At 39.7% G+C, this 25,110-nt stretch overlaps 1 protein-coding gene and 1 long non-coding RNA gene across 6 annotated transcripts in view; both read left to right on the top strand.

Annotated features, from left to right (window-relative positions):
* Positions 1-11,518, top strand: part of LOC147164778 (uncharacterized) — a 41,805-nt gene extending 30,287 nt beyond the window's left edge. The window contains exon 4 of the long non-coding RNA XR_015096685.1: positions 10,630-11,518. This is a non-coding gene — a long non-coding RNA (uncharacterized LOC147164778). The remainder of the gene's footprint in view (positions 1-10,629) is intronic.
* Positions 11,519-13,321: 1,803 nt separating this feature from the next.
* On the top strand, positions 13,322-24,231 carry hnrnpa3 (heterogeneous nuclear ribonucleoprotein A3). 5 transcript variants are annotated; one of them, XM_086091276.1, is made up of 11 exons: positions 20,098-20,694; positions 21,114-21,236; positions 21,341-21,487; positions 21,561-21,771; positions 21,843-21,932; positions 22,023-22,088; positions 22,789-22,830; positions 22,930-23,061; positions 23,431-23,547; positions 23,617-23,695; positions 23,800-24,231. In XM_086091276.1, exons 1-10 carry the CDS (start codon positions 20,629-20,631, stop codon positions 23,682-23,684), a joined length of 1,062 nt encoding a protein of 353 aa, XP_085947402.1. In that variant the 5' UTR covers positions 20,098-20,628; the 3' UTR covers positions 23,685-23,695; positions 23,800-24,231. The 5 variants fall into 5 exon arrangements, with proteins under 5 accessions (XP_085947405.1, XP_085947403.1, XP_085947402.1 ...); XM_086091279.1 differs by lacking the exon at positions 20,098-20,694 and adding an exon at positions 13,322-13,434 and having other exon boundaries at positions 23,617-24,231; XM_086091277.1 differs by lacking the exon at positions 20,098-20,694 and adding an exon at positions 19,915-20,073 and having other exon boundaries at positions 23,617-24,231.
* The last annotated feature ends 879 nt before the right edge of the window (positions 24,232-25,110 follow it).

The following is a 25,110-nucleotide window of genomic DNA, read 5'->3' as shown; positions in this document are numbered from 1 at the left end:
ACACCCCTACAACTTTAATAAGTTGCAGAGTCCAGGGTTCCAGGTTTTTGTTCCCAAGGTGCTGGTTGGAGTTAGCCAAGATTTATCACTTAAACATTCTGGAGCACTCGTGCTAAAGCAGACAAATGTCTTCCTGCTGTGCGATGCCTTCCACAGCCGTCAGAATCAGGGCAACAACTCCACCTTTAATAGTTATCTATGGAGTCTCTCGCATGCAATGAACACCCACATTTATTTCGCGGCTTTCTCCCAATGAGGCAAAGTGGATCAATTAGTGCAGACTACAAGTTCAGCATCTTTACACATAGTATCAATTGTTAAGTTAAGAAACAGCAGGTCCCCAGATTATCTCACTTGTGTACCTCCCATCCCTTCTTTCCAGAGCCAGCCCCATTACAAATGATCCTCTGATACGCGCAACCTTGGCACACACCCTCTCACTAATGGCCCGCGGATTGATTTTTAATTAGCAACACTTTTGGACCGTCGCCAGCTGAAATGGACTTTTATGAAAAACAAATCCGTTTTTTGGTTTTTAAAAGACAGTTCAACACGGATTATAACAAATGTGGATCATAACGCTCTGGTGGTTTCTTCTTGAAAGTTTTCTGCACCGAGAGCTCCTCTGTGGACGTGCAGCCGCCGACTTGAAAAGTGGGTCGGGTCAGATCTTCTGAAAATTGGAGGCCAATGAAACGTCAGTTTGCATTACACGAACTGCCCAGATGAGAGTAACACTCACCCGTGCCCGGATTTCATGTGGCACGAGTTCATTGTACCCAAAGTGTGCCCAACTTTGTTCAACTGGGTCACGAGTGACTGGTGGAGAGACAGCAAACTTTTTAAAGCAGAGGGAACTCACGGGACACTTTATTAGGTACAGCGACAATGGATAGATGGATGTTTATTATTGGAGTTGACAGTGTAAACGCATTCTAATTTGCTCATGTATGTGCTGGTTACTGCGACACTGTTAAAAAATCGTTCCGCAGGGTCTTTAAATTCAACATTGGAAATCCGAAATGTAAAAAAATGCTTTTAAAATGTCTCAACTCTCCAGGGTCAAAGTGTGACTACCAACAAACCTTTTTGAACTATTTATGTAACCCACTTGCAACATGTGAAAATCTGCAAAGAAAAAAAACTAAATATAAAATGTAGTTTCACTCCTCCCACACACTTAAACTTAATACACACTTGATAAAAGCATTCTTTAGCGCCTGTTCTCCAAATAAGGCAAAGCATGCGTGCTTCAAGCTGTTTTTTTACTCCCAGCTGACACATACTGTAACCAACAAAACAAAAAGTAAATCAAATCAAAATGCAATGCAAAACATACTAGCATAATGCTAACTAGAAGTGCAATGAATAATTAATTAGCCAACAACTAATTGATTATCACATTAAGCGATCATTATAATTATTAATTAATTCATCATAATTAATTTATGTTCGTGGACAGTCGATTTGAAAAAAGAGATGGCAACTTAAATGGTTTTTTTAATCCGATTAATCAATTAATCAAAAAAGATTACCATATTACTGAAATAATCGTTAGTTGCAGCACTAATAATAACAGAAATTACCATAGATGTTACAATAATTATAAAACTACAAGAAAGCAACACAAACAGAGCATACAATGTTCTGTCTGCCTCTGTGGTGTTACTGGAGCTCAGTTGGGGACCTTCTCTTCCTCTTCTTCCCTACAATGAATTTCTTCCAGGAGACATCAGTGCTGCCCTTTATGTTGCGGCACAATATGTAACTCTAAATTCAGACATACCTGTATGCTGCAAATTTCAGAATAAGTGACGTTTAGTTTCTTTGTAGTAATACCAAACAAAAAATGACAGTAATTAAACAACATGACTGCCATCATAGCTATTGCACGTGACATCTACACATTGCACTTTAACTCATTCACTGCCATTGACGGCTATAGACATTGATAATGTATTTAAACTATTTCTATTAGTTTAACATTTTGTATACTTTTGTTAAGAGTATGAAAACCTAGGAAAAAGTAAAAGTCACACGATTAATTACGATAAAAATTGTAATTGCCTGACGCAATTAAAAAAAGATTCGGGGCGTCAGGCAATTAAAATTTTCAATTGCAATTAATCGCATGACTTCACTAGTTAACTCACGATTAATCAGAAATGTTATATCTGTTGTAAATGTACAATAAAAAATGTTTTAAGTTTTCATACTCTTGTTAACAAAAGTGGAAAAATGTTAAATAGAAATAGTTCAAATTAATTTTGGACGTTTATAGCTGTCAATGGCAGTGAATGAATAAAAAGAAAAAGAAAAGATTATAAAAAATTTGGGGTGTCAGGCGATTGAAATTTTCAATCGTAATTAATCGCATGACTTCACTAGTTGACTCAAGATTAATCACAAATTTTATATCTGTTCTAAATGTACAATTAAAAAAAACGTTTTCATACTCTTAACAAAAATGGAAAAAAATCTTAAACTAATAGAAATAGCTGAAATAAATTTTTGACGTCTATAGCCGTCAATGGCAGTCAATGAGTTAATCTTTTGTACCTTTTCCAAAGGCTGCTCAGCTCTCACTCACAAAAACATGACCTAACAATCCACTCAACAGTAATTTATTGGTGCGATCCATCATTATCATCTTTTATTATGGCCAACGCTGGAGATATAATTCACAAATAGGCTGGCAGTGTGGAGATGACAATGAGGGAGAGGGATGTCCTTTAGCTGCGTCCTCTGCCTGCCGCCTTCGCCGGAGTCTCTGCGGTGGAAGAATTTAAAAAAGGGGCAAACCTTGGAATGGGCTGGGAGCTGGGGAGCAAGGGGCCTGCCCCGATGGCGCCCCGGTGCATTGTGGGCCGGCAGAACTCCCAATACGACACCTAAAGAGCGAGCGAGAGAGCAAGAGAGAGAGGCATGTCACATGACCACCTTTGTATTCAGCGCCTATAAGTCACCGTCTATGCATGGGGATTGATCCCACGCCGGACACTCCCCGGAGTTTGATCCCGCAGATTAATGCAACAGGGATTCCCGGTGCAGGCCTTTGTCTCTCCACGCCCCCCAAATTTGTATCCGAGCAAAGGTTGAGTCCCACGTTTATTTGGGTAATGAATTGCTGTAATTAATGCACCTATTGATTCCCCCTCAAAGGCCAGGCCGATTTCTAATTTAAAGGGAGTGGGAGTGTTAGTGAGAGGGGAAGGAGAGCCCGGTATAGGCAAAACAATTGCACTAGCGGAATGAGAGTGTAATTGTTCAATGAATCACATTTGAATACATTCAATTAAATCTTTCAGGTGGAGGGTGTGCGCGGTGTTATTTCACCGCGCTGCATGTTGTAATAAAAATGTAAATCCTTGGAGGACATCCGAGAGCCGATGAGGGCGTCGCATCTCTGAGCTCGGGTGTCACGCTAATAACCACAATGCAATTTCCTCCCACAAACAGGAGAGATGGCATTAGCATATAATCCGCCGGAATTATGACCATACTAATCTCCATCACGTTGACCTCCCGGAGGAGTTCGGCATCCTTGCTTCGATACAAAAAGAACAACAACAAATCTGTTAGTTTTAGCCAGGATTGTGTCTGCGTATGATAAATGTGGGCTGTGCAACTCTTGTCTTTAAATGCTCCATACGTCCTTCGTGTGTGGCCTGTGTAAACACCTGGTCACACCTGACCACAGAACAATGAACAAAACAAGCGCGCCATCTATTATTCCTCGTTGGCTTTCACCTCAAGAATGCCCCCCTTGTGAGTAATTACGACAAAACGGGCCTTTGACCTTTGCTGTATTTTGAGGTTGGGGGGGGGGGGACATGGGTTTTAACTCTAATGTCGTCAATAAATGCAAATTGATCACATGTGTAATTACGGCTAAATACAGGGCTGCTAGTTTGGTTAGCATTAAAATGAGGGAACACAATATCAGTTTCAAAATCAGGACAAATACAGTGAACCATACAACTGTCTTTTTTTCGAAGTACAGTGGAACCTTGATTTAATAAAATTCTTCAAAATTCACGAGACAGAAATTGATCCACTCAGAACGCCCTTCTGAAGTAGCAATTTAAGTTGATTAGTTCCACAGTGCTAGTAAGCGACGGCTAAAACGCATGTAAGTGTGGCAGCCATGTTGCCAATGGCGTTCTTTCCCTTGGAAGTATTGGAAAGCTTGGACATTAGCTTAGCGTTGCAGTTAGCACGCAGCTCAAAGGAGCGCGTCATATCTAAATGTTCCAAATTAAAAACCGGGGCACTGTAATTTCACTGAAAATCAAATATAGCCTACGATAAATTCGCAACAGGAAGTATTTATAACAAATGTAATCACTTGTCAATCTGGTAACCACAGGTTGTTTTATTTATTTAGCTAATGCTAAAACACACAAGTCAATGCCGCCAGAAACGCCGCTAGAAACGCTCAGCTCACGTTGCGTCTGACTACATTTCCCATGATTCTTAGGAAATATGTCGCATTCGAGGAAGGTGGGAAGTTGGATTTATCCGAATGGCATTGTCCCAGTTGTGACCTCGCAAACGTAAACAAACAGCAAAGATGGCTGATTCCAATAAATAGTTTGTTGTTCTGGTTAATGCTGGTTGCGTTATGTCAAACTATTTCAATTAACTACATTAAAGTAACAATACATAAATATGAATACATATCTGTTTAAAATCTTGTAAATGATGTTTTGCCATTCACAGTCTTTTTTTTCCCCCGACTTCGCAACTCGGATGTACAAGTTCAAATGTGTTTTCCTGTGCTCACGTCCTGGTATGAAGTTGGAAAACTCTGACGTCCCACTTTCACTGAATGCAGCAATTGTTCTAGTTCCAGTATGACACAAATATGAATGTGAAATTAAATAGGAAGAATTTAACAGTTAAATTCCTTTTTAATTGGTTCATCGTATGAATCTCTAGTGATATACACATGGCTCCTTGCTGACTGGACTCTGGGGTGTATTACACAAAGCTCAAAACGGGACTGTCCCGGCTAAACGGGACGTCTGGTCACCCTAACCAATCTGTCAGTTAAATCACGGGATATTCAAAATTTAAAAAGTTTGTAAGAGGTTAGCTAATTAAGCGTTATGACATAGAGATGATTACCTAAGAAACCATAACGTTTGCACAATCAGTCAAAGTGCAGAAATCAGATAAGATGAAATCAATCATTGCTAGCTAGGTGCACTATTACCACGTCTTGCAGTACCAACACTGTAACAGAGCTGCTTACACATCTCATCAATAACTGACCGGCACTCCAGTCTATTGCCGCTCGCTTTTTTTTTTTTTACCGTTCTAAGAACAATTATGATGGCTAAAGATTTATTATTATTATCATGGCCCAGACATTGTAAGAAAGTGCAAACTAGGCGCAAGACTAATTAAGCAGCCCAAATAGCAATGACGCCATGCATGCCCCGGCTGCCAGAGCCAAGTAAGAGCTTGAAAAATGGCTCCTCCGCAATTCAATTAATCAGTTGTATTTTGCTTAATTTTGTTTGACGTTGGCGGAGGAAAATGTCCTCTGGGAGTGTGTGTCCTTTGACCGTTAATTCTTTCATCGGTAAGAGCCATGATTGAAACAATCAGTGTGTGTGCGTGCTCATTGATTGCCGTTTTTTACCCCTTTTTACTTGGTGGATACGTGCATCATGAATCTGCCTTTCATCTGTCTATGTATGGCAGTTTTTTTTTTAAGCCAGCTATTGAGTATACATTGTGATTGCAAAGCCCACACAGCCACCAATGCAACCAAATTAACCTTTCCGTCCCCGTAAACGTGACCACCGTGGCATTGTTCAGCACCGAGATGTTGATCTCTGCTGCGGTGATGAATGAACAATAGCGCAGTAATTACCAAACACTTTGGACACGCTGGCGACATTTTTCAGCTTTTGCCGCACAGCTTTGTGTTTGCGGCGCTGGCTTTCACCTGGAATCCTGAGGCTCCTTGCTCTTCCTTAACTTTGTTTTCTCTGACACAGATTAGATCTGCCACCCCATTACAGATTCATTTTCCTAATTTTTCATGTCTGTGCTGTGCCCCATCTGCACAGGGCTGATAATTGTGGGGACCAGCCCTGGTGATTAACATCAGCAGAATTAATTACGCCCGCCATTAAGGCTCCAGGTTGCACACAATGATCAAGAGAAATTAACTTTCTCCCAGCCTCCTAAATCATCTCACCTTCAAGCGGAGTGATGGCAAAGAGACAGGACGGGAGTTGCGGACCCCGCTTCTTTAACCAAAACATGAAGTGACCATGCCGCACCCCGACGGCACCACTCGCGCCTGATGGCTATCAATTACGCTGCCGTATGTGGTGGGATGACTGAGAGGTGTCCAGGGTCTAGTGACTAATGGACCTGGGCTGAAGCCACCCTGCAGCAGGGAGACGCCTGTTTTTCTAGCCAGGGAGCACCAGCCAGATGCTGGGGGAGAGGGGTGGTCGCTTCACCTGCCTGCAACACACACACACACATTCTTGCACATCACAGTTGACTGAGCAGACTGTCGCCGAGTATTCATTTGACTGTATTCAGACAGATGAGCCAGAATCTGAAGAGCAAAAACGCCACAAACTTTGGTTTTAAGATGCAGTCTTTGGACTTAAATCCTGCTACATCATGAAAAACTGCAGTTCATAGCGACTTTTTGTATAGGTTTTGTCAAGAGGCTGAGTGACTGTAATGCCCTCGCATGTGGGAAAGGAGAGCCACAATACTGTTTTCAGGCATTTATTAAACAAAATAAGAGCAGTGTGATATGGAGGAGCAAGAAATGCCGAGATAAAAATTTTGTTGGAGCTCTCCATGCAAGCCGGCGAGACTTCATAGTTTGCCGACCTGCTCACTCCACCATTGAAAGGCAGTCCAACTCAAGACACTTAGGACCGCCCCCTCATTTGAATAACATTTTATGGTGTATTTCATGCTGACAGCATCTGCAGCATGAAATAAGTAAATATGAGAGCAGAGCCTTTATTGATTGATATTTAAATATTTCTCTATATTTATTTCCACATTTATTTTTATATTTATTTGTATTTTTTGAGTCTCATTTTTTTATTTTTAGTATTTATTTATTTATTTACGTATATATGTTTAGTTTTCTTGTTTTTATTTCCATTTATATATTTTTTTGTATTTAATTTTTGAATGATATTTTTATAGCCGTTTTTATTTTCACTTTTATTTATTTATTTTATTTGTATTTTGCCATTTTCGGCCCTCCATAATATAATGTTTCTCAGAGTGTGGTACTTGGGCTTCCTCTAGTATGCCAAAGAACTATTGAATTTAGTTGTATTTCACTTTTCATTTAAATTTGCATTTGCATTTGATCTTTAAATGCTGAATGGAGTGCACTTTTATTCAACTTGTATCTCAAAAATGTTTTATTTTATCATTTAAAACATATACTGCATTAAATGTCAAACTAATAATTTTTGTTTTTTTTGTTTACAGTATAGAATGTTTTTTATATAAATAAAATAAAATCTTATAATATTAATTAGAATAACCATACATTTAGTTTGACCAGATGTATTGTAACATAAAATGAATCTCTTTTCAGAATGTAGCATTGTTGCTGTTCAAAAGGTGAATGTGGCTAATGCTAATGGAGCAAACATGCCGCCGAGACAGCAAGAGCAGACATAATGTCAGGAGGAGATAAGCCAATTGCATTTGCATCATATTGACTCGTCAAGGTTAAGTAGTGTGTTCAGTAGTGTGCAAAGGAGGAATGAGGCCAAAACACTCCATCCTTCTCATTGGTCCGTTTCGTGATTTGAGAAGCATGCACATGAGGAAGGAGAAGAGAGGTGTCCTTTTTGCTTTGTAGTTTGCAAAAGAAAGAAAAAAAAACAGATCGTTTTGGCAGGCAGGCGAACATGCGGGGCAGACAGGAGACGCCTGTTTGCGTGGGGAGGTTTTGGCTCTCTGCTCTCGTTTAGACTGATTTGATTAAGCTCTGCAGGATCTAATTAAGCTGAGACCCAAAACCTCTTTGGAGTTTCACCAGCCATATTGTGGATGTCAGCTTGTGAAAAATGGTCCTGAGCGATCAGCCTGGTGCACTGTACTGTGTGTGTACTTTTTATGTACTGTACATGTGTGGTACTGACACAGTATACGGGGGTAAATCTGATTCAGGAGGCCCACAAGATGGCTCTTTTTCTTTCGTTTGAATACAAATTTGCAAAATATTGTTCAGTAGAGTGCTCAACAAATATATGACAGTAACAAGCAATGGAAGGTTTGTGCCACAGGGTACGTTAAATAACAGCAATATTAATTGACCGTTTTTCTGTAAGATGTTTTTAATGTTGAAATGTCATTGTAATTGAAAACATTAATTCTAAAATTTGGTGTTTCACAAAAAAAGAAAATAGTAAAGCCCATGACTGTTTCTTAATTAAGATGTGAAATTTGTGTGACCCAGCAAAAAAAAAAAGTAAAATGATAATGTCTTTAGAGGTTTCATGTCGTGCAAAAATGCCCACTAAAATGGAAAGAATACACATTAAAGCTGAATGATCCATTCTGTTTTTTATAACAGATGGTCTAATATTTTTTTTAAGTACTGTATATTAATATCTCCATGAGACACAGATAAGAGTGCCCCCGTTTAACTTTCCAACTGGCCTCTATTGCGCCTCACGAATTCTGGCCCAATAACGTTGCTGGGAAATTATGTGAAAGGACAAAAATAAATCATAGCAGCAATTGTGTTGTATAATGAATCACATGTGATGTTAGTTGTTTGGGATATTCATAACATAGCTGTGGGAAGTTAAGACTGTAGTATTCCTCCTTTGTAGCTGAAGTGTTAAGTGCCCTTTTCCCCCATTTAAAACCCCCTCTATAGCAATGGATGGTATGTGTACGGGGTAGCCAGCAAATACGACTGCAAAATTTAGGGACAGAATGGGAACATATTTCTCATGTGACCTAACCCAAAAAAAAAAAAGTTGTATCCCATGGTGATTGTCACATGGCTTCCCCTTTCCTCTTCTAAGTCCCATGCTTGAATGCCTTGTGAAATCCCCAGGACATCGTGCAGTCTGCGTGTTTTCTGTTCCTCATCAGCTCGTTTCATCACTGATGATTTTAGAAGGTTAAAAGCCCAGTCGGCAATCACAGAAAGAAAAGCAACCCTATCCCACAGCATTCACCAAGACAGTTGTTCTCAGTGTTTACAAGCGTTTTTTACACCACAGCTTTCGTGTATAACAATTTTACACACCCCGACAGGCCACTGAACACGCGTATTAAAGCATAATAAAGTGCATAATGAATACAAGTCTTCATAACGCAGAATGAGTGGGACCCTTGGGTTTTGTTTCCATGTGGCTACGGAGTTTTGAAGGCATCACACCCCTTTGGATACCATACTGTAATGATGCGTCATTTTTGTTTTGACTTATGACTGCCAAGTTATGAGCCATCCCTTGGTAAATTTTTGCGGGATTGGGCAAGGTGAGCCACAATCACCAATGCACTTACGATCATTTATTTAACAGGACATTAGCCAGGTTTACTTGGAGCTGCTCTGTGATGAGGGAACTTGTTTTGAAACTTATTTGTAACATGTTTTTATCTAGCTGTTACTTTTATTTATTTATTGGTGCCCCAGTTGGAAAACTGTAAAACAGAATACACAACACAAGGAATTACACGTATTCTATATTTAAATTAAAGAAGTCGTTTGTTTTAGGTAGATCCCCAGCTAAATGCTAGCACTCATTGGAAAACACTATTGACTGGCTAGGAAAAAATTTGCATTTAGGCATCATGGGATTTACTTTCATAAAACAAAAGTTCACACACAAATGCTGTAGGAACACATATAGATAATATAAATACTAATGGGCATATATTCTTCCTAATTGGGAAAAATGAGCTATATTTATAAAATTGCTCTTACTCTTTTTATCTTCATGTATCTCCTAGCGTGCACCACACTTCCTGGGTCCCCTATCAGCTGACTAACACTAACCAATCAGAAGCTAGCATACTTTAGGTAAATGCAAGTGAATGACGGACAACAGCAGATTTGACACATCAATTTAGCTACTTGTAAAAAAAAAAAAATTATAATAAAAAATGTATGAATGTGTAAATAATAATTCTGGAAACATAAATGTACAAGTAAATATGCATTTTTATAAATTAACTTAAATGCTTGATCCTCAGTGTGTTGACCTTGGCAAAGTGAGGTGTCTTTGTTGCTGGCTGTACCCAACGCTTCAAACATCATATGGTTAATCTCTGCTAAAGCAATTATTATCTCATTATTTGAAAAAGTATTGGCACATACATCCGAGTAGTACGCTACGTGTATTTCTCGTAGGTTTCATGAGATTTTTTTCTTCTCGCAAATCTGCCACTTTATAAACTTGCAAATTTGCCACTTTATAATGTTGCAAATTTGAGAGTTCATTTCTCAGAATATTACCCACCCTCTAAAAAAAATGTTTTTTTTTTATGTGGCCCTAATACGCCGTTGCATGTTTACTAATCATGTTTGTTTTTCGCAAAATCACCTAGCCGTAAAATCACAGCATTTCTCGACATGTGTTTCTGCATCCACCCCAGGAACCTTGTAATGGTCCGAGTGAGACAGTCCAGAGAGTGTCATGGAGTGACATTTACTGCCCTTTCTGTGGGGAAACAGGTAAGCAGAGCACAGCATCTACAAAGTAGTCCCCTTTGACACCAGCACTCTACAAATCAAGGCTGAGAGGACAGGCCAGAAAAAAAGCAAGAGGGGAAGTGACACAAAGGTGCTTTACACTTTTAGCCCGGGACATCTGGAATATGTCTTCTTTTTTTTCCACATTACAAAGTCAGATCATCGCATGCCACCTTTCAAGTCAATACGTTTGCGCTCCACTTTCTACAAGGGTTGCCTTCCGCATCGCAGTGGGAGGTATCGGCCTCTATTGAAATTAGACGTCCTTGTTTCACTTATTAGATAATGCTTCCTGTATTCGAGTGGTAGCAGGCAGATTTACAGCTGTGTGTAACCATCGGGCTTTGCTCATTAAATAGAGGATGCCATCACTCCGCGCCACCGCCGCATGCTACATGTCACGCGTATCCTCTACCGCCCACCCTCTCAAATCCACAACATCCTTTAAATCTGTCATTGCCACCCCAAACGGGGGGCTCCACGTTCAAGCAGTGCTCGCACCCGCATTCATGCATGTGGTGGGCACATATGGAGGGTGACGCACAGGTGTGTGAGTGGAACATTACGCACACAAGCATCACTAGCCGCTCATTGTGTGTGTTTGGACGGATGTGGGGGCCCGTCCACATGGCGAGAGGTGCAGGCGTGGACGCTCATTACAGAACCAAGCGAGTACACGGGCCTGATAAGCAGAACAGGACAAGATAAGGAAGGCACGCTGCATGGCTGCAACAAAGTTCGTTCAGATATTGAGATGCCTCCGGCAGATGAAAGTGCACCCAGCTATAAGTTAAAAAGTGTGGGACCAATTTAAATTTGTCTCAGAGTGTTGAGCATTGAGCTCAGCAGCTCATTTGACACTATATTGAGTTTTATCATTTAATATTCATCTTGCATGTTTTTTGATCAAATATATATTTATTCTGAATGTATGTCATGTTATTTACATGAACTGCACATGCAGCAAAACACAATTTACAGCATACTCGAAAATTAACGGCAAATAAATTGATAGTAATAATATTTCTACTACAGTCGCTGTGTGAAAAGCCCATTGAGATTTTGTCGGGTTCCACTTGTAAAATGACCCCTGCCGGCACTGGCTATTATACAACATTAGTCACTGACTCAGGGGACCATGCACACTCGACGGTTATTCTTCTTTAACTGAACTCATTCAAAATAATACGAATGTAGCAATAAGATCTGTATTACATACAAATAAAGGGGGTCAAAACATTAGAAGCAGCTGTCAGTTTGATGCAATCCAGTTTTACTTTACTGTAAACAACAACCACAATAATAAACATGGTTTAAAATGAGCATGGTTATCTTTATGAAGAGGATGCTCCTCATAAAGTGGATGTTCGATTATTTTTGTCCAATCAGACGTCAGCCTCTTCCTGTTGTCATGTCAATCTAATCTGCCCATAGACCTCAGATTCTGTAGTGCTGGTCAATGTAATTTAAACTACACTAGCAATGGATCTGGTCGACAGCAAGTGACAAAATTAGTTTTTAAATATATTAAATGAACATGAAAAATAATGAAGCAATCAAATTAATTCTGGACAAAATATTAACATTTTACTGCTGAAAATGGCTCAAATAGTCAAGTATCCCTTTAAGGCATGGCAAGGCAACTTTATTTATACAGCACATTTCATACAAATGACTGAACATACTCCAAACAAACCAAAAGAACAACATTTAAAATAATTCACAAACAAAGCCGTTAAATGCATTCAAAAGCAAAGAAGCAAAAAGTAGCCTGCCAAACTTACTATGGCAACATTTAACAGAATTTACAAACAAAAGAATCAAAGACAAAGCAAAGAAATACAAAGTAGCTTTCTAACGTTACGAAAAGAACATATTGTGAAATTGATCAATTTAAAATGCTTTAAAATATCTTAATCAGGGGTTTAAAGGGAAAACACATTGCAGCATAACATCTAAATGCTGCTTCAGCGTGTTTGCTTTAATTTTTGTGCTCTACTAATTGACCTGAGTCTACAGATCTCAGAGCCTGGCTGGGTTTACATTCGATTAGCATTTCATTATTGCATTCAGAACCTAAATCGTATTATAAACGCTACCTAACCGGTATCAGTAGGTAATATGTCTGCAAGAATTTTGACTGCTGTTCCATCCTCCGTACATCAGCAGCATCATCATCATGCCGGATAGGGAAGATGAATGTGTGTTATTGTTTGCAGGATGACAGTGTGCTTCAATCAGGTCCTCTCTGCTCTAATCCCAAGTAGCTCTTTTAAGTGCTGAGTCAGTTGGTGCCTTTTCGATCCATCACGCCGGCTTTGTAGTGGGCAGGTGTATTCCCAGACCCCCCCCAGAGACGGATGAAACACCTGCCCACCGCTGCTCGGGACTTCATCATCCCGCCGTCCCTTTGTCTCATTCGGCCGGGGATCTCAACGTCGGGGCGGCGGGAAAACTGTGAAAGCAGCACTTTTGTGCTCATTTGTTGTCTGTACACAAAAATTAGTGGCAGGATGAGATCCCCCTGCTCCACCTCCGTCTCCCACATCTGTCCTACTCCCCCTTTTTTTCTCACCCAGGAGGGAGGGGCATGACGCTCACAACAGCCTTGGAGGTGCACGCATGACAATAGACGGCATTCGCACTGACGGCGGGTACGACAGGAAATCCTTCCGTCACGTCTTCTTCTTTTTTGCAAACACACTGAGGTAATGCTTTCATGGGCCGGGTTTGTTTTTTTGAACGTACACTTTTGTTTACAATTTGGCTTTGGACGTAGTCTCCATTTTCACATAATTGGGATCATAAGCAAAAATTAAAAAAAAGAAATACACTAATAAGATTTTTTTTAAACCGTTTTTTTATGTTTAAAATCCATTTTAACTATTTCTGTTAGTTTAACATTTTTTCCAACTTTTGTTAACAATAGTATGAAAACCTAGATTTAGAACAGATATAACATTTCTGATAAATCCTGCGTTAACTAGTGAAGTCTTTCGATTAATTACAATTAAAACTTTTAAATGCCTGACGCCCCTAATTTTTAATAATCTTTTCTTTTTCTTTTTTTAATGAAGGACTACAGAAATCAGTCACAGTTGATATGCTGAAATCTGAGGATTTGGACAGTTTTACATTTTTAAAAAAATATCCAAATGATTACTTGATTTTATATATATATAAATAAAAAGATTATTAAAAAATTAGGGGTGTCAAACGATTAAAACGACTTCACTAGTTAACTCACAATTAATCGCAAATTTTATATCTGTTCTAAATGTATAATAAATAAATAAATTCTAGGGTTTTATACTCTTGTTAAAAGTGGAAAAAAATGTTAAACTAATAGAAATAGTCCAAATGGATTTTTGACGTCTATAGCTGTCAATGGCAGTGAATGACTTAATAGATACGTTTCAATTTTTGTTGCCAGTTTCATGTGCGACAAGGCAGGCTAGTTGTGTGACGGTCACATGACTGACTGATGTCCACTGACAACGTACTGGTTATTATCACTGAACGTGTGAGAGCGGCGAGTTTCCACATTTGTTTTCCTCCAGGCAGTCAATTAGCGGCCCTGTGTCGGAGCTGTAAATAAAGGTTTTTATTACCGCACACTATCTGCGCCTCATCAATAGGCTGATGCATTGGACTGCTTCCAAGCACCTTCTCTCTTTTTACACTTAAACAAAGCAAGACAGGCAAGGTCATTGGCTGGATTAAGTTTATAATTCACAACCAAAGATCACATCACAAATACACCGAATTCCTTCACCGCATGGGAATAGAATTGACAAAACAGGCAATTTTGTCTATCCGCATGAGACACAGATACATTCCTGACCTCTGGCTCATTCAGAAGAGATTTGTCCAGCCTTGCCTGACAGTGTCAATATGCTATGTCAAGCACTCCTTCATGTATCCGCTTTAAAAGAATCAGTCAATATTAACATACAATGTAGGTGCGTCAATGTATGTGGATTTATGAGTGATAATACAAGTATACTGGAGTCTCTTAGGGGAAGCTACAAAACAAATGACTATTCCAAGTGAAGAGATTCAATCACCATCTATCCAGAAAGAAGTTATATAAATCATAAATATGTTGCAAAATGTGTTGTTGAAATGGCACAAGCAATGTTTCACCCCCCCCCCCCCTACCCCAAGGGTGACAATTGACATTTAATAGCAATGAAAAGGCAATTTTGTAGAAAATCAATTAAAAACTGGACATGGCAAGTGCACATATTGAACATCCATTTGGACATGTTGAAATTTTGATCAATCATATTTTCAACATGAAACTAGTGAAACTCGCATGTCAAGTACATTTCAAATTACGTCCATTCTTTTTGGAACACTAAATATGAGGACAAACATAGATATTGGATACACAGGAGACATTGTTAGTGTGTGGATAATCTGAATATTTCCAATTTAAATGAAATACTTTGCTGTCTATGCTATGTTTGTGTCTGCGCAAATGTGCAGTGGTTTTAAAAAAAAACAATGCTAAGGTTGTGCTAGGTGATGCTGTAAGTCGAAAGTGCCTCCAACACCTGAGGCATCTCATTTATTTTATGCATCCTCTGTTGAATGCAAATATGCATATATCAGTTTCACAGAAGCAAAAAAAAAAAAAAAAAACACGCAAGGCTACACCAATCTCCTGTAAATTGAATGCTGATTCTATTTATATTTTCTGTGATTTATACCCGGTTTCCTCCATGCGAGTGAACAGGAAACAGATGCAAGGAATTGTTCTTTCCCTGAATTCCTCGGGGAGCGATTGTAGTCAACACCGATGTGTGAGACCGGCTTTGTACTTGCATGTGAAAAGGTGTAGACAGTATCTAAATGGACTGCTTGGTTTCCCTCTCTTCTGGATGTCCATTTCCTCACAGTTTCCATGTGCGTATGTCCGTCTGGCCAAAACACAGCTTATCTACTGCAGGTTCTCTCCCTGATGTGCGTGCGGAGCCAAGTCTGTGCCTCATCGGGACAAGGTCACCAACATACAGTAGAATACAATAACAATATCAACAGAAATAAATAGATCTTTTAATTAAAATTGCTATTCAAGAACTATTTTCTCATTAGAAGGAAGTGTTCCCTATCATGGCACGATGATGGGAAGAAACAAATATAATGACATTTTGAGATGACTACCAGACATGTCATCACAGGGGGAAAATAACATTTTTTGGTCTGGCAACAGTGTCTAGCATCTGCATGCTGTAATGAGAGACGACACAGCTTTGACTTTTCATGGACCATGCTGCCATCTAGTGGAGTGTAACGAAAACATTGTTGGTGGTTTTTAGGTTGAAATCCACCACATTTTTTACGTGCGTGTTTGTTTCAGTTCGTTTCATGTATGAGTATACTGTAGATAGATGGATAGATAGATAGATAGATTTTTATTATTACAATTTGTATTGAAATTAATGCTTTTGGGTGTAGTTTCGATGACACTTTGCATAATTGCTGTCTAGCATTGCAGTGGAAGGGAAGCAGTTGACAAAATACCACTACAGCGCATGTTAAATCAGTGATTCGCAAAGTGTTATGGTACGCGGGCTCCCTCTGGTGGTCTGTGAAATGGTGACCGCCTAAATGCAGTTCAGTTGCTTCTATCTTTTATTTTAAAATTTCGGCACAGCACTTTTTTTATATAAGTTATGTGCAATACATATTAATTGGAATTGAATCATTAAGTACAGTTTCTTCCCAGTGTGTTGCATTTCAGAGCCTATCAGCATTTGAGATGGCTTCCATTTTCATTCTTGAGCTTACTTTCTCACACACTTTTTGACACGCACGCTATTTTTTTTTTTATCTTCATTTAAAAAGAAAAAACATTCACATTTTTCCTACTGTGTGAGGGTTTTTTGTTTCAGTAAAAGGGTTTTTGAGTAAATGGTAAATGGACATAAATAAAATAACTTTAAGTATGAGTTTTTGGTATGGAAGAGTTTTGTGTGAGAGAGTTGTGTGTGTACGTGTGTGATGGAGAGCGTTTGCTGCTGAGTGTGAAATATTTTTTTTAGTGTGAGTCGATGTGTGAGAAGTTTTAGTGAGTGTGAGATTTTCTTAGAGAGAGAAAGAGAGAGCATTTGGGTGCATGTGAGTTTTTTTTTTCTTTGCCCCTGAGAGGGTGTTTGTGTGTGTGAACGTTTTTGGTGTGATTGAGATTTGTGGTGTTTTTGAAAGAAGAATTTTCGTGTGTGACAGTGTGTGAGAGTTCTGTGACGTGTGACAATTTATTGTGTGTGTGTGTGTGTGTGTGTGTGCGTGCGTGTGTGCGTGCGTGTGTGTTTATGTGACTGTAAGAGGGTTTTTTTGTTGAGCGTGAGAGGAAAGGTATTTTGGGCTGATAGAGTGCCTCATAGTTTTTATCTAATTGCATGTGACCCAAGAGTGGTAGGCTTACTTGCATCATGTCAACTCTTACACACCCACACACACACACTTGTCTGAAGATTTAGCGTCCATGTTATTTTTGCTGACGTGTCACTCTATAGCCCCTGCTTACTCTCAGATATACAGCTCACCATAATTTGCAGGTGTAAAATGGCCATAAAGCAATGTGAATTATTTAATACGGCTTTTAAGTGCAGCATTTTAGTCCACACAAGGATGCCATTGCCTCCGCCTGCATGTGATTCAATGGATTGCTTTATTACACAGAGCTTTATAAGCAAGAATGGATTGTTAAGACCTTTTAATGATAGCCATGAAATATTCATTTGTATTCAGTATTTTTTTTTTTTACTACTTATTTTAAGCTAATGAATTGTTCAATACCATTAGATCTTGGACTAATGTTGCTGTGATGAATAGTCGTAAAATGACACACAACAGAACAGGCGCCTCGTATAAATATCTCGTTTTAAGAAGGCCGCATCTTTCAAACGGTGCGGCCCAAAATTACAAATGGCTTTCTATTCAGACATTATTCATTCATCAGGCTCACTGCACTCCGCGCTGATGATCGGAAGTTTAGAAGTTCTATTGTTGGTGTGGAAAAACTAACACACCTGCCCTGTTGGTTTATGATAGCTGCATACTAACACTAATACATCAGGTTTATTTTTACGGTATGACACAAACACTAAAGCAAGTGCATTCATCAAACGCACATTGGGTTTGGGTGAACTGTACTGAAATGCTTGGCAAGAAAACAAAATCCAACAATTAGCTGCGGTGAGGATAACGAAGATGTATTCATGTGGCACTTTTTTCCCCCACAGATAATGGTCACAAATGGCTTGACGGCATGGGTAGTAACAAGTGCAAAAACAACAATGTGTATACCTGACAGTAAGATTAGAGACTTGTGATAAGAATCATTTAACTGATTGTTTAAAAAATTAACTTGATTGATCATTGATTAATCATGTTTTAAAGTAACTAAGGGCCCTGTTAATTCATTACTACCTTGTTAAGTTACATGTGATCAATCTGTCAACAACACAAAAACAAAGCAAGTCATCAGATTTAAGAATAATGAGCAGTGGCGTGAGCAAGCGCTGATCTCAATTATCATGAGGCACGTTATTGACGTGTCTTTTTAAAGTTATGTGAAATCATGTTAAGTAGAATCATTAACCTGCAGTCACAACAATATTAAGCCTCATAATGAGCTGAACTAAATAAACGATTTTGCAAAACTTCTATTTTCCACAAGGGCGCTCTCTTCCTTAGACTTAAGACTTTTTTTTATTTTCTCTTGATCACTCCAAAGTTGAATCAACACTCATTTCCGCAGAATAGACTAAATAAAATGAATCCATCATTATTCCCATCCTCCAGTTAAAACATACAAGGTGATGATTTGCCACTTTTCTCCCCACTATCTTTTATCTCCTATAGCTACAGTATAACTGCTGTAACGGAGACAGGTCAAAACAAAAGGCATGTCTGCATTTGGACCGATTATAAATACTTAGCGTTAACAGTGTCAGAACAGCATTAGCCTTTTTTATTGGGGTTGTATTTTCCTCACCGAGGACAATAAAGTTAATGACAAGTATTGTCTGAGCCATAAAGCAGTCATATATTCGGACGTGCTGGTTAGGCTCAAGCAGGCTTCGTAGCATCTGGCTAATAGATCATACACGTCCAGTCGAGCTTATCAGAATATCTAGGAAGCGAATACTGTCATGTTTACCCCATTAAAAATAGCAGCATTAAAATATATATATATTTATTGCACCAAATCATCACATTGCATCGTTTTCTTAGTTCTACCATAAAAGAAGCAGGGGACATGGACAAAAATCTCTTTGCGGCACGTTTTTCTTTCTCTGATTTTTATTTATTTATTTATTTGTTTGTTTTTAATACTGTATATATAATGGTAAGATGACTTTGTGGAGATTGGGGGTTTGAATCCAGGCTAAAGCCTTCCTCCCAGATTCCAAAAATGTGCATGTTAGAGTGTGGGAGGAAAGATTAAGGTAATAAGGATGTATTACAGGAAGAGAGATATAGAAGGACAGCGGGAAGAAGAAAAATCTACGGTGAGAGGATTCAAGGGGGAAAAAAACAGGATGGTATGACAGGAAGGCAGGAAGTAAGGATACAAATATGTCTTAAAGGGAAGATGTAACAAGGATGAAGGGAGGACAGGAGGAAAGTATGAAATGAATTGGGAATGAAGAAACAAGGATGATAAATGGAAGGAATGATGAAAGAAGGAATTCAAGGAAGGGTCACCACCATCTTAAGGACTTCCCACAAGTCCAATAAACCTTCACAAGGACTTCAAACCCTACTTTGATATGAAGGACAAACACGGCCAAGAATAAATAAATAGTGGAAATAAAAATGCTTATAAAAAAATATATGATTCAAAACTTAATCCTAACCCTGATTTGAAACCTTAACTAAATCTCTGAACCCTGACTAGAACCACATTTTGAATCCCCACTTCAAATTTACGAGAGTAAACTGTTTCATAAAGTATAATAAATTTAAACAATTCTAAGTGTATACCTAATCTTGACCCATTGAGTGCACATTAAAAAAAAAAATCTGGCAAGTCTACCCCCGACCCCCCCAGGCATGCGGTATCTCTTCAACCACTAGATGGCACACGATATTTGCTACAGTACAATATTTCATTTTGTTGTCTGCGCAGCAAACATGAAATGTGCCATTACAAAAACCTTTCGCTTTAAAACGAAGCTATTATTGAATTTAATATTATTAAAATCACACCAGTCGTACTGTTTTCGGTTTCGTGTCGAAGAAGGAACCGTCTCGAACGCTCTAATGACGCAAGCGAGTAGACGTTGTCACGTGACAGGCTCTGTCTCGACTAAAGGGACATCAAAATGGAGGTTGGGATTATATGCATTTTTTTTTTTACCCTTTCACCTAATTATTCATATGGTTGCATGTTGAGGTGATTGCGTCATCATAGCGTTTTTACGCGATGACCGATCTTTCATCTTTGCTCTTTGGTGCTCGCGTTATCAAAGCTCGCCCTTTGGTTTTGAATTAGCCTGTGAGCTAGCGGTAGCACATAGACAGCAACTCGCTGTCAGGGCTCCACAATTTTAGAAATTAAATGTTTTAAACTCGCATCGGTTGAGACGGTAGCTCGAAGATAGATTGGTTGAATTGATAATTCGATGCGTGAAGGGTTTGTTGAAGTCAGGTGGTGTGCAAGCGCGTTTTAAAAGCGACAGGCCTCGTTATAATATATGCTCTGTAATATCAGTGCATTGTAGTAAACATGGCGTGCCGAAAGTAGGTACTCGTATATCCTTCTCAAATGTAACTTTTTTTTTTTGTGAAGGTACTGCGAATAACTGCAAATTATTTTGAATCAAGAACAAAGTCAGTGATTCATATAGCAGAAAAGTATTTGGAAGCAAAGTCAGGAAGGAAGGATGCAAATTATAAAAGGGAAAGGAAGGACAGAAGAAAAGAGCAGGTCTCAGGTGGAAGGAAGGGAGGTAAGGAAGGCAGAAAAGCAGGTTTAAGTGCAGGAAGAAAGGATGTATGCATGAATTCAAAGCAGGTCTGAAGGAAAGGGAGGAAGGTAGGTTTCAGCAAAGGAAAGATTGAAATATGAATGCGAGAATATAAAGGAAAACTCTGAAAGAAGGAAGGAAGGTCAACAAGGAAATGGTGGCCAGAAAAAAGTAAATGATTTTTAATTAAACATCATTTAAAGTCTATACAGTAATCCCCCACTATATCCCGTTTCGCAATTCACGGTTTGCTGTATTGCAGTTTTTTTTCTTTTTTTAAACAAATTTGCTGAGTTTTTTCCCCCTCCTTAATTGAATTTTGTGTGCTTCATGTTGTGAACTCTGAGCTATTTGTGTAGAAAGTGTTTTTCATTGCCACCATACTTGTGTTACATGTGCAGGACCACGACTGTAAAGAACCAGAGCAGCTCAGGAAGCTCTTTATTGGTGGCCTGAGCTTCGAAACCACAGAGGACAGTTTACGGGCCCATTTTGAGCAATGGGGAACACTGACAGACTGTGTGGTATGTTTGTAAATGTTGCCATGTGGAACTTAATTACCATTATTATTTATTTATACCATTATAAAGGTCATTGTATTTTGTGACGCATGGTGTTGTTCCCTCAGGTTATGAAAGATCCCGGCAGCAAGCGGTCAAGAGGCTTTGGTTTCGTGACCTACTCCTCCATGCTGGAGGTCGACGACGCCATGAAAGCAAGACCTCATAAAGTAGACGGCCGAGTTGTTGAGCCCAAGAGGGCCGTGTCCAGAGAGGTATGGCAGGCGCACACGTGACACGCGTGTAGTCATAGCATGCCGTGATTTGTGGTCATCCCTTTTGCTTCAGGACTCGAATAAACCGGGCGCTCACCTGACGGTGAAGAAGATTTTTGTGGGTGGTATCAAGGAGGACACAGAAGAATATCACATCCGAGATTATTTCAAGAAATACGGCAAGATTGAATCCATCGAGATCATGGAGGAACGCTCCACGGGCAAGAAAAGAGGCTTCTGCTTTGTCACCTTTGACGATCACGACACCGTCGACAAAATTGTCGGTATGTGATTATTTGCAAGCCATCAGACATTTTAAAGAATGTTGTCAAAGTGCCTTCATTTTGCCCTGAAGCTCAGAAATACCACACCATAAACGCCCACAACTGTGAAGTCAGGAAAGCGCTCTCAAAGCAAGAAATGAACGTGATGTCCAATAACAGGGGTGAGCATGCGTTTGATTGCACGAGATCATGTATTCCTGAGTTGCATATACTGTTTGCTGAATTCAATTTGACCATTGTCTCCACTTCAGGAAGGAGTGGCGGTGGTAACTTCATGGGCAGAAGTAGTTACGGAGGTGGGGGCAACTATGGTAGAGGTGCGTAGTCTTTGTAGGACACACGTATGTCATTTTATTATATTGTCACCAATGGAAATGCATAATGAATTTAATGGAATCAAATTTATTGTCATGGTCACAGAGCATCGAAATTTACTTAATTCTTACAACCTGTCCAAGAGGCATAAAAACAATGACCAGCAGAGGGAGACGGAACGAGAAGCCTGACAGGTCGCCATGAGGCGTCCCGAGTTCCTTTGATGAAACAGAGAAACATAAGGAATTGGAGGGGGGGAAAGGCCTAAACGGGGCACAGTATGGGTTTCGAGAGGAAAATACAACGCAGAAAACAGCCGCATGAAAGAAGACACAACAAAGTACAACTTGAGTATTTGCACATGTGGAACGTATTGATGTTCGTTCACAGTGTAATTTAAGCACAATCAGTTGATGAATACAATGTTGACCCCACTTTTTGTGAATCGTGAAAATCCACATGTAATTGACACGCCCTAAAAAAGAGGTTTGTAATTGCCTATAGATGCCACAAGATGGTGTCAAAGCACTAATTTTGTGTATTTGAAGCTCTCCCAACTCAATTCAACACCTTGGCATCAATTTGACACCACACTACTGTTTTGGGGGGCTTTAGTTTGAATACAAAGAAAAACTCAAATTTTACAATATTCCGAATGTGTCATTGTGTCTTTGATAAAAATGCACCCTTTTGTTTCCCCAGATAGCTACAGTGGCGGACGAGGTGGTTATGATGATTTTGATGGTGAGTAGTCGTTTCATATGAGCTTCTTGGTCTGAACAGAGAACAGACATTAACTTTCTTGTTGTGTTTGTCACTTTTTTGTCCTTTTTTTTTTTTAAGGTCCCGGTGGTAATTATGGTGGCGGAGGAGGAGGTTATGGAGGACGAGGCAACTACGGAGAAGGAGGCTATGGTAATCAGGGTGGTGGATTTGGTGGCAGCTGTGATGGAGGTTACCGAGGTAATGGTGGAGGTAAAGTCTTTCATTATCTGCAGAAAGACCTCAGACAGTGGAACCTCTTAATGTCGTCTTTTCTTCTCTCTCTTTTTTTTTTAAACACTTAACTATTTGACCACCAATTGGCAGCTAGTGGGAGGAGCTAACAGCATTCTACATTTGCATTCATTACTGCTTCTTGTCAGGCATTGCAAAGAGATGGAGTCAAACACACGGCTGAAGTAAGACAAAAATAGTAACGGCGCTAAATAGCAATTAGCCAAATGCATCTGTTCAGTACTATGTTTAAACCGAAATCATACGACAGAGGTTCCACTGTAGCTGTTTGAGAGAGAAAAGGCAACGTTAGCGTCAACGAAATTAAACTTTAACATTTATTGGCAGGCTACGGCGGTGGTGGAAATTACAATGATTGCGGTAACTACGGCGGTCATCAGTCCAACTACGGTCCCATGAAGGGAAACAATTATGGTGGCAGAAACTCTGGTGGACCATACGGAGGTGAGTCATCCTCCCCGAGTAAAACTTCAGCAAGTAATCCGAATTTATATTCTCGTATTTCATTCTCAGGTGGCTACGGCTCCGGCGGCGGCGGAGGAGGCGGCAGTGGCGGCGGCTACAGCTCACGGCGCTTTTAAACATTGCATTGGTAAATTTGGATTGGCTTTCACATGGACACGTGTAGCAAGAGTACAGAGTGAGCCCATGCAAGTGCAGAATAACTGTTTGTTCTATCCTGTATCCATTCAACAGGCTTCAGTTCTTAAGGAATTGTCAGGAAAGCTGCAGGTTACTTTGAGGCATTAGAGGAGCACACGAGTCAGACTGTTTATGGAAGAAGGACTGTACATTCAAATCAAGACACATCACATAACATACCTTTATGATAGATGTTTTGCCTGCAAAGTCACTGTTCCCTTCTGTGCGTTTCAAGTTTGGGTGTTGTGACGGCGTTTGAGAGATTTTTCTTTTTATAACCTAAAGCCCGTTGTTTCTATCTTTTTATTTTTCATTTTTTACATGGCTTAGATTAACCTGGTTTTTGTCCTTTACCATAGTTCATTAGATGAGTTGAGTGTATTTTGATTATTGTATGTGATCACACAAAAGTGTCTGGATTAGATTTCAGGGAAATCCAGCTTGTGCAAAGCCCGAATAAAAAAAAAAAAAATTGGTGTAGTTCAAGTGATGTGAGATTGTGTTGCCTGCCTGATGTACGCAATTCCGGTCGAGGCGACGAGGGTTAGCCCTTTCAGGCCATCCATAGTAGTCATTAGAGGAGCCCCGAGTGCCTGCAGCATCGCTAGTGCGGAGGATTGCAGATGACGGTCAGACAGCACAGCACAGCACAGCACAGCACGTCTTCAGCCAGCGCCAGCCAGCACAGTGGACCAGTCAGCATTGTGAGAGAGAGAGAGGGGAGGACGAGCACAACGCCGGCACGGAGGAGGCTCGCAGAGTCAAGGCTAGCTAAACCTTCCCAAAGCCAGCTAGCGAATGGACATGTGGGGGTGTGGGGGGTTTTTCCTGTTAAGTCAGTTTACCCACTAAATATAATAGGTGTCAGACTTGAGAAGGGAGTGAGTATTTCACAAGAGCTGACTTGAACAAGAGCGAGCAGGTAAGAGTAACCACTTTGCTTGATTTGCAGATGTGGAAAGAGGCGGGAAATCTGTAGAGACGAGGTAACATGGAAAGGTCTGGATGGGTAAGATTTTTTTTTTTTTCAAAATGGATGCTCTTGTTTTGTTTTTATAACCAAGGTAAATACTGACATGTCTAATATTGTTCCACTGTGACCTTTATGAGTTGTCTGCACAATCACCAGTATTTGCCATAACAACGGCAAAATAAAAAAAGGGCTACCCAAGCATTTAAAAATAATACATTTTATGGCTGCAATTGCAATATGGTGTGACCATAGCGTTTTGGCTCACGGTTAGAGTAGTCAGATTCCCGTCCCATGCCTGCACACAACAAAGCTTGAACCGAAGGCATATCTTGGCCATTTTGAATTGCCTCACAAAAGATGAGCAGAACTTTGTGACATTTTATTTCACATTT

Source organism: Leptonotus elevatus, chromosome 12, assembly GCF_054856555.1.
Source record: "Leptonotus elevatus isolate MCC_2025b chromosome 12, RoL_Lele_1.0, whole genome shotgun sequence".
Classification (NCBI taxonomy): Eukaryota; Metazoa; Chordata; class Actinopteri; order Syngnathiformes; family Syngnathidae; genus Leptonotus; species Leptonotus elevatus.
This window is presented reverse-complemented; position numbering and strand designations above follow the sequence as displayed.

Excerpts from the sequence above, each read along its gene's own strand:
- hnrnpa3 (XM_086091276.1), top strand. The coding sequence starts at position 20,629 with ATGCAAATTATAAAAGGGAAAGGAAGGACAGAAGAAAAGAGCAGGTCT. Across the intron at positions 22,089-22,788 it reads TGGGGGCAACTATGGTAGAG|ATAGCTACAGTGGCGGACGA; the intron begins GTGCGTAGTCTT and ends TTGTTTCCCCAG. Across the intron at positions 23,548-23,616 it reads CTCTGGTGGACCATACGGAG|GTGGCTACGGCTCCGGCGGC; the intron begins GTGAGTCATCCT and ends TTTCATTCTCAG.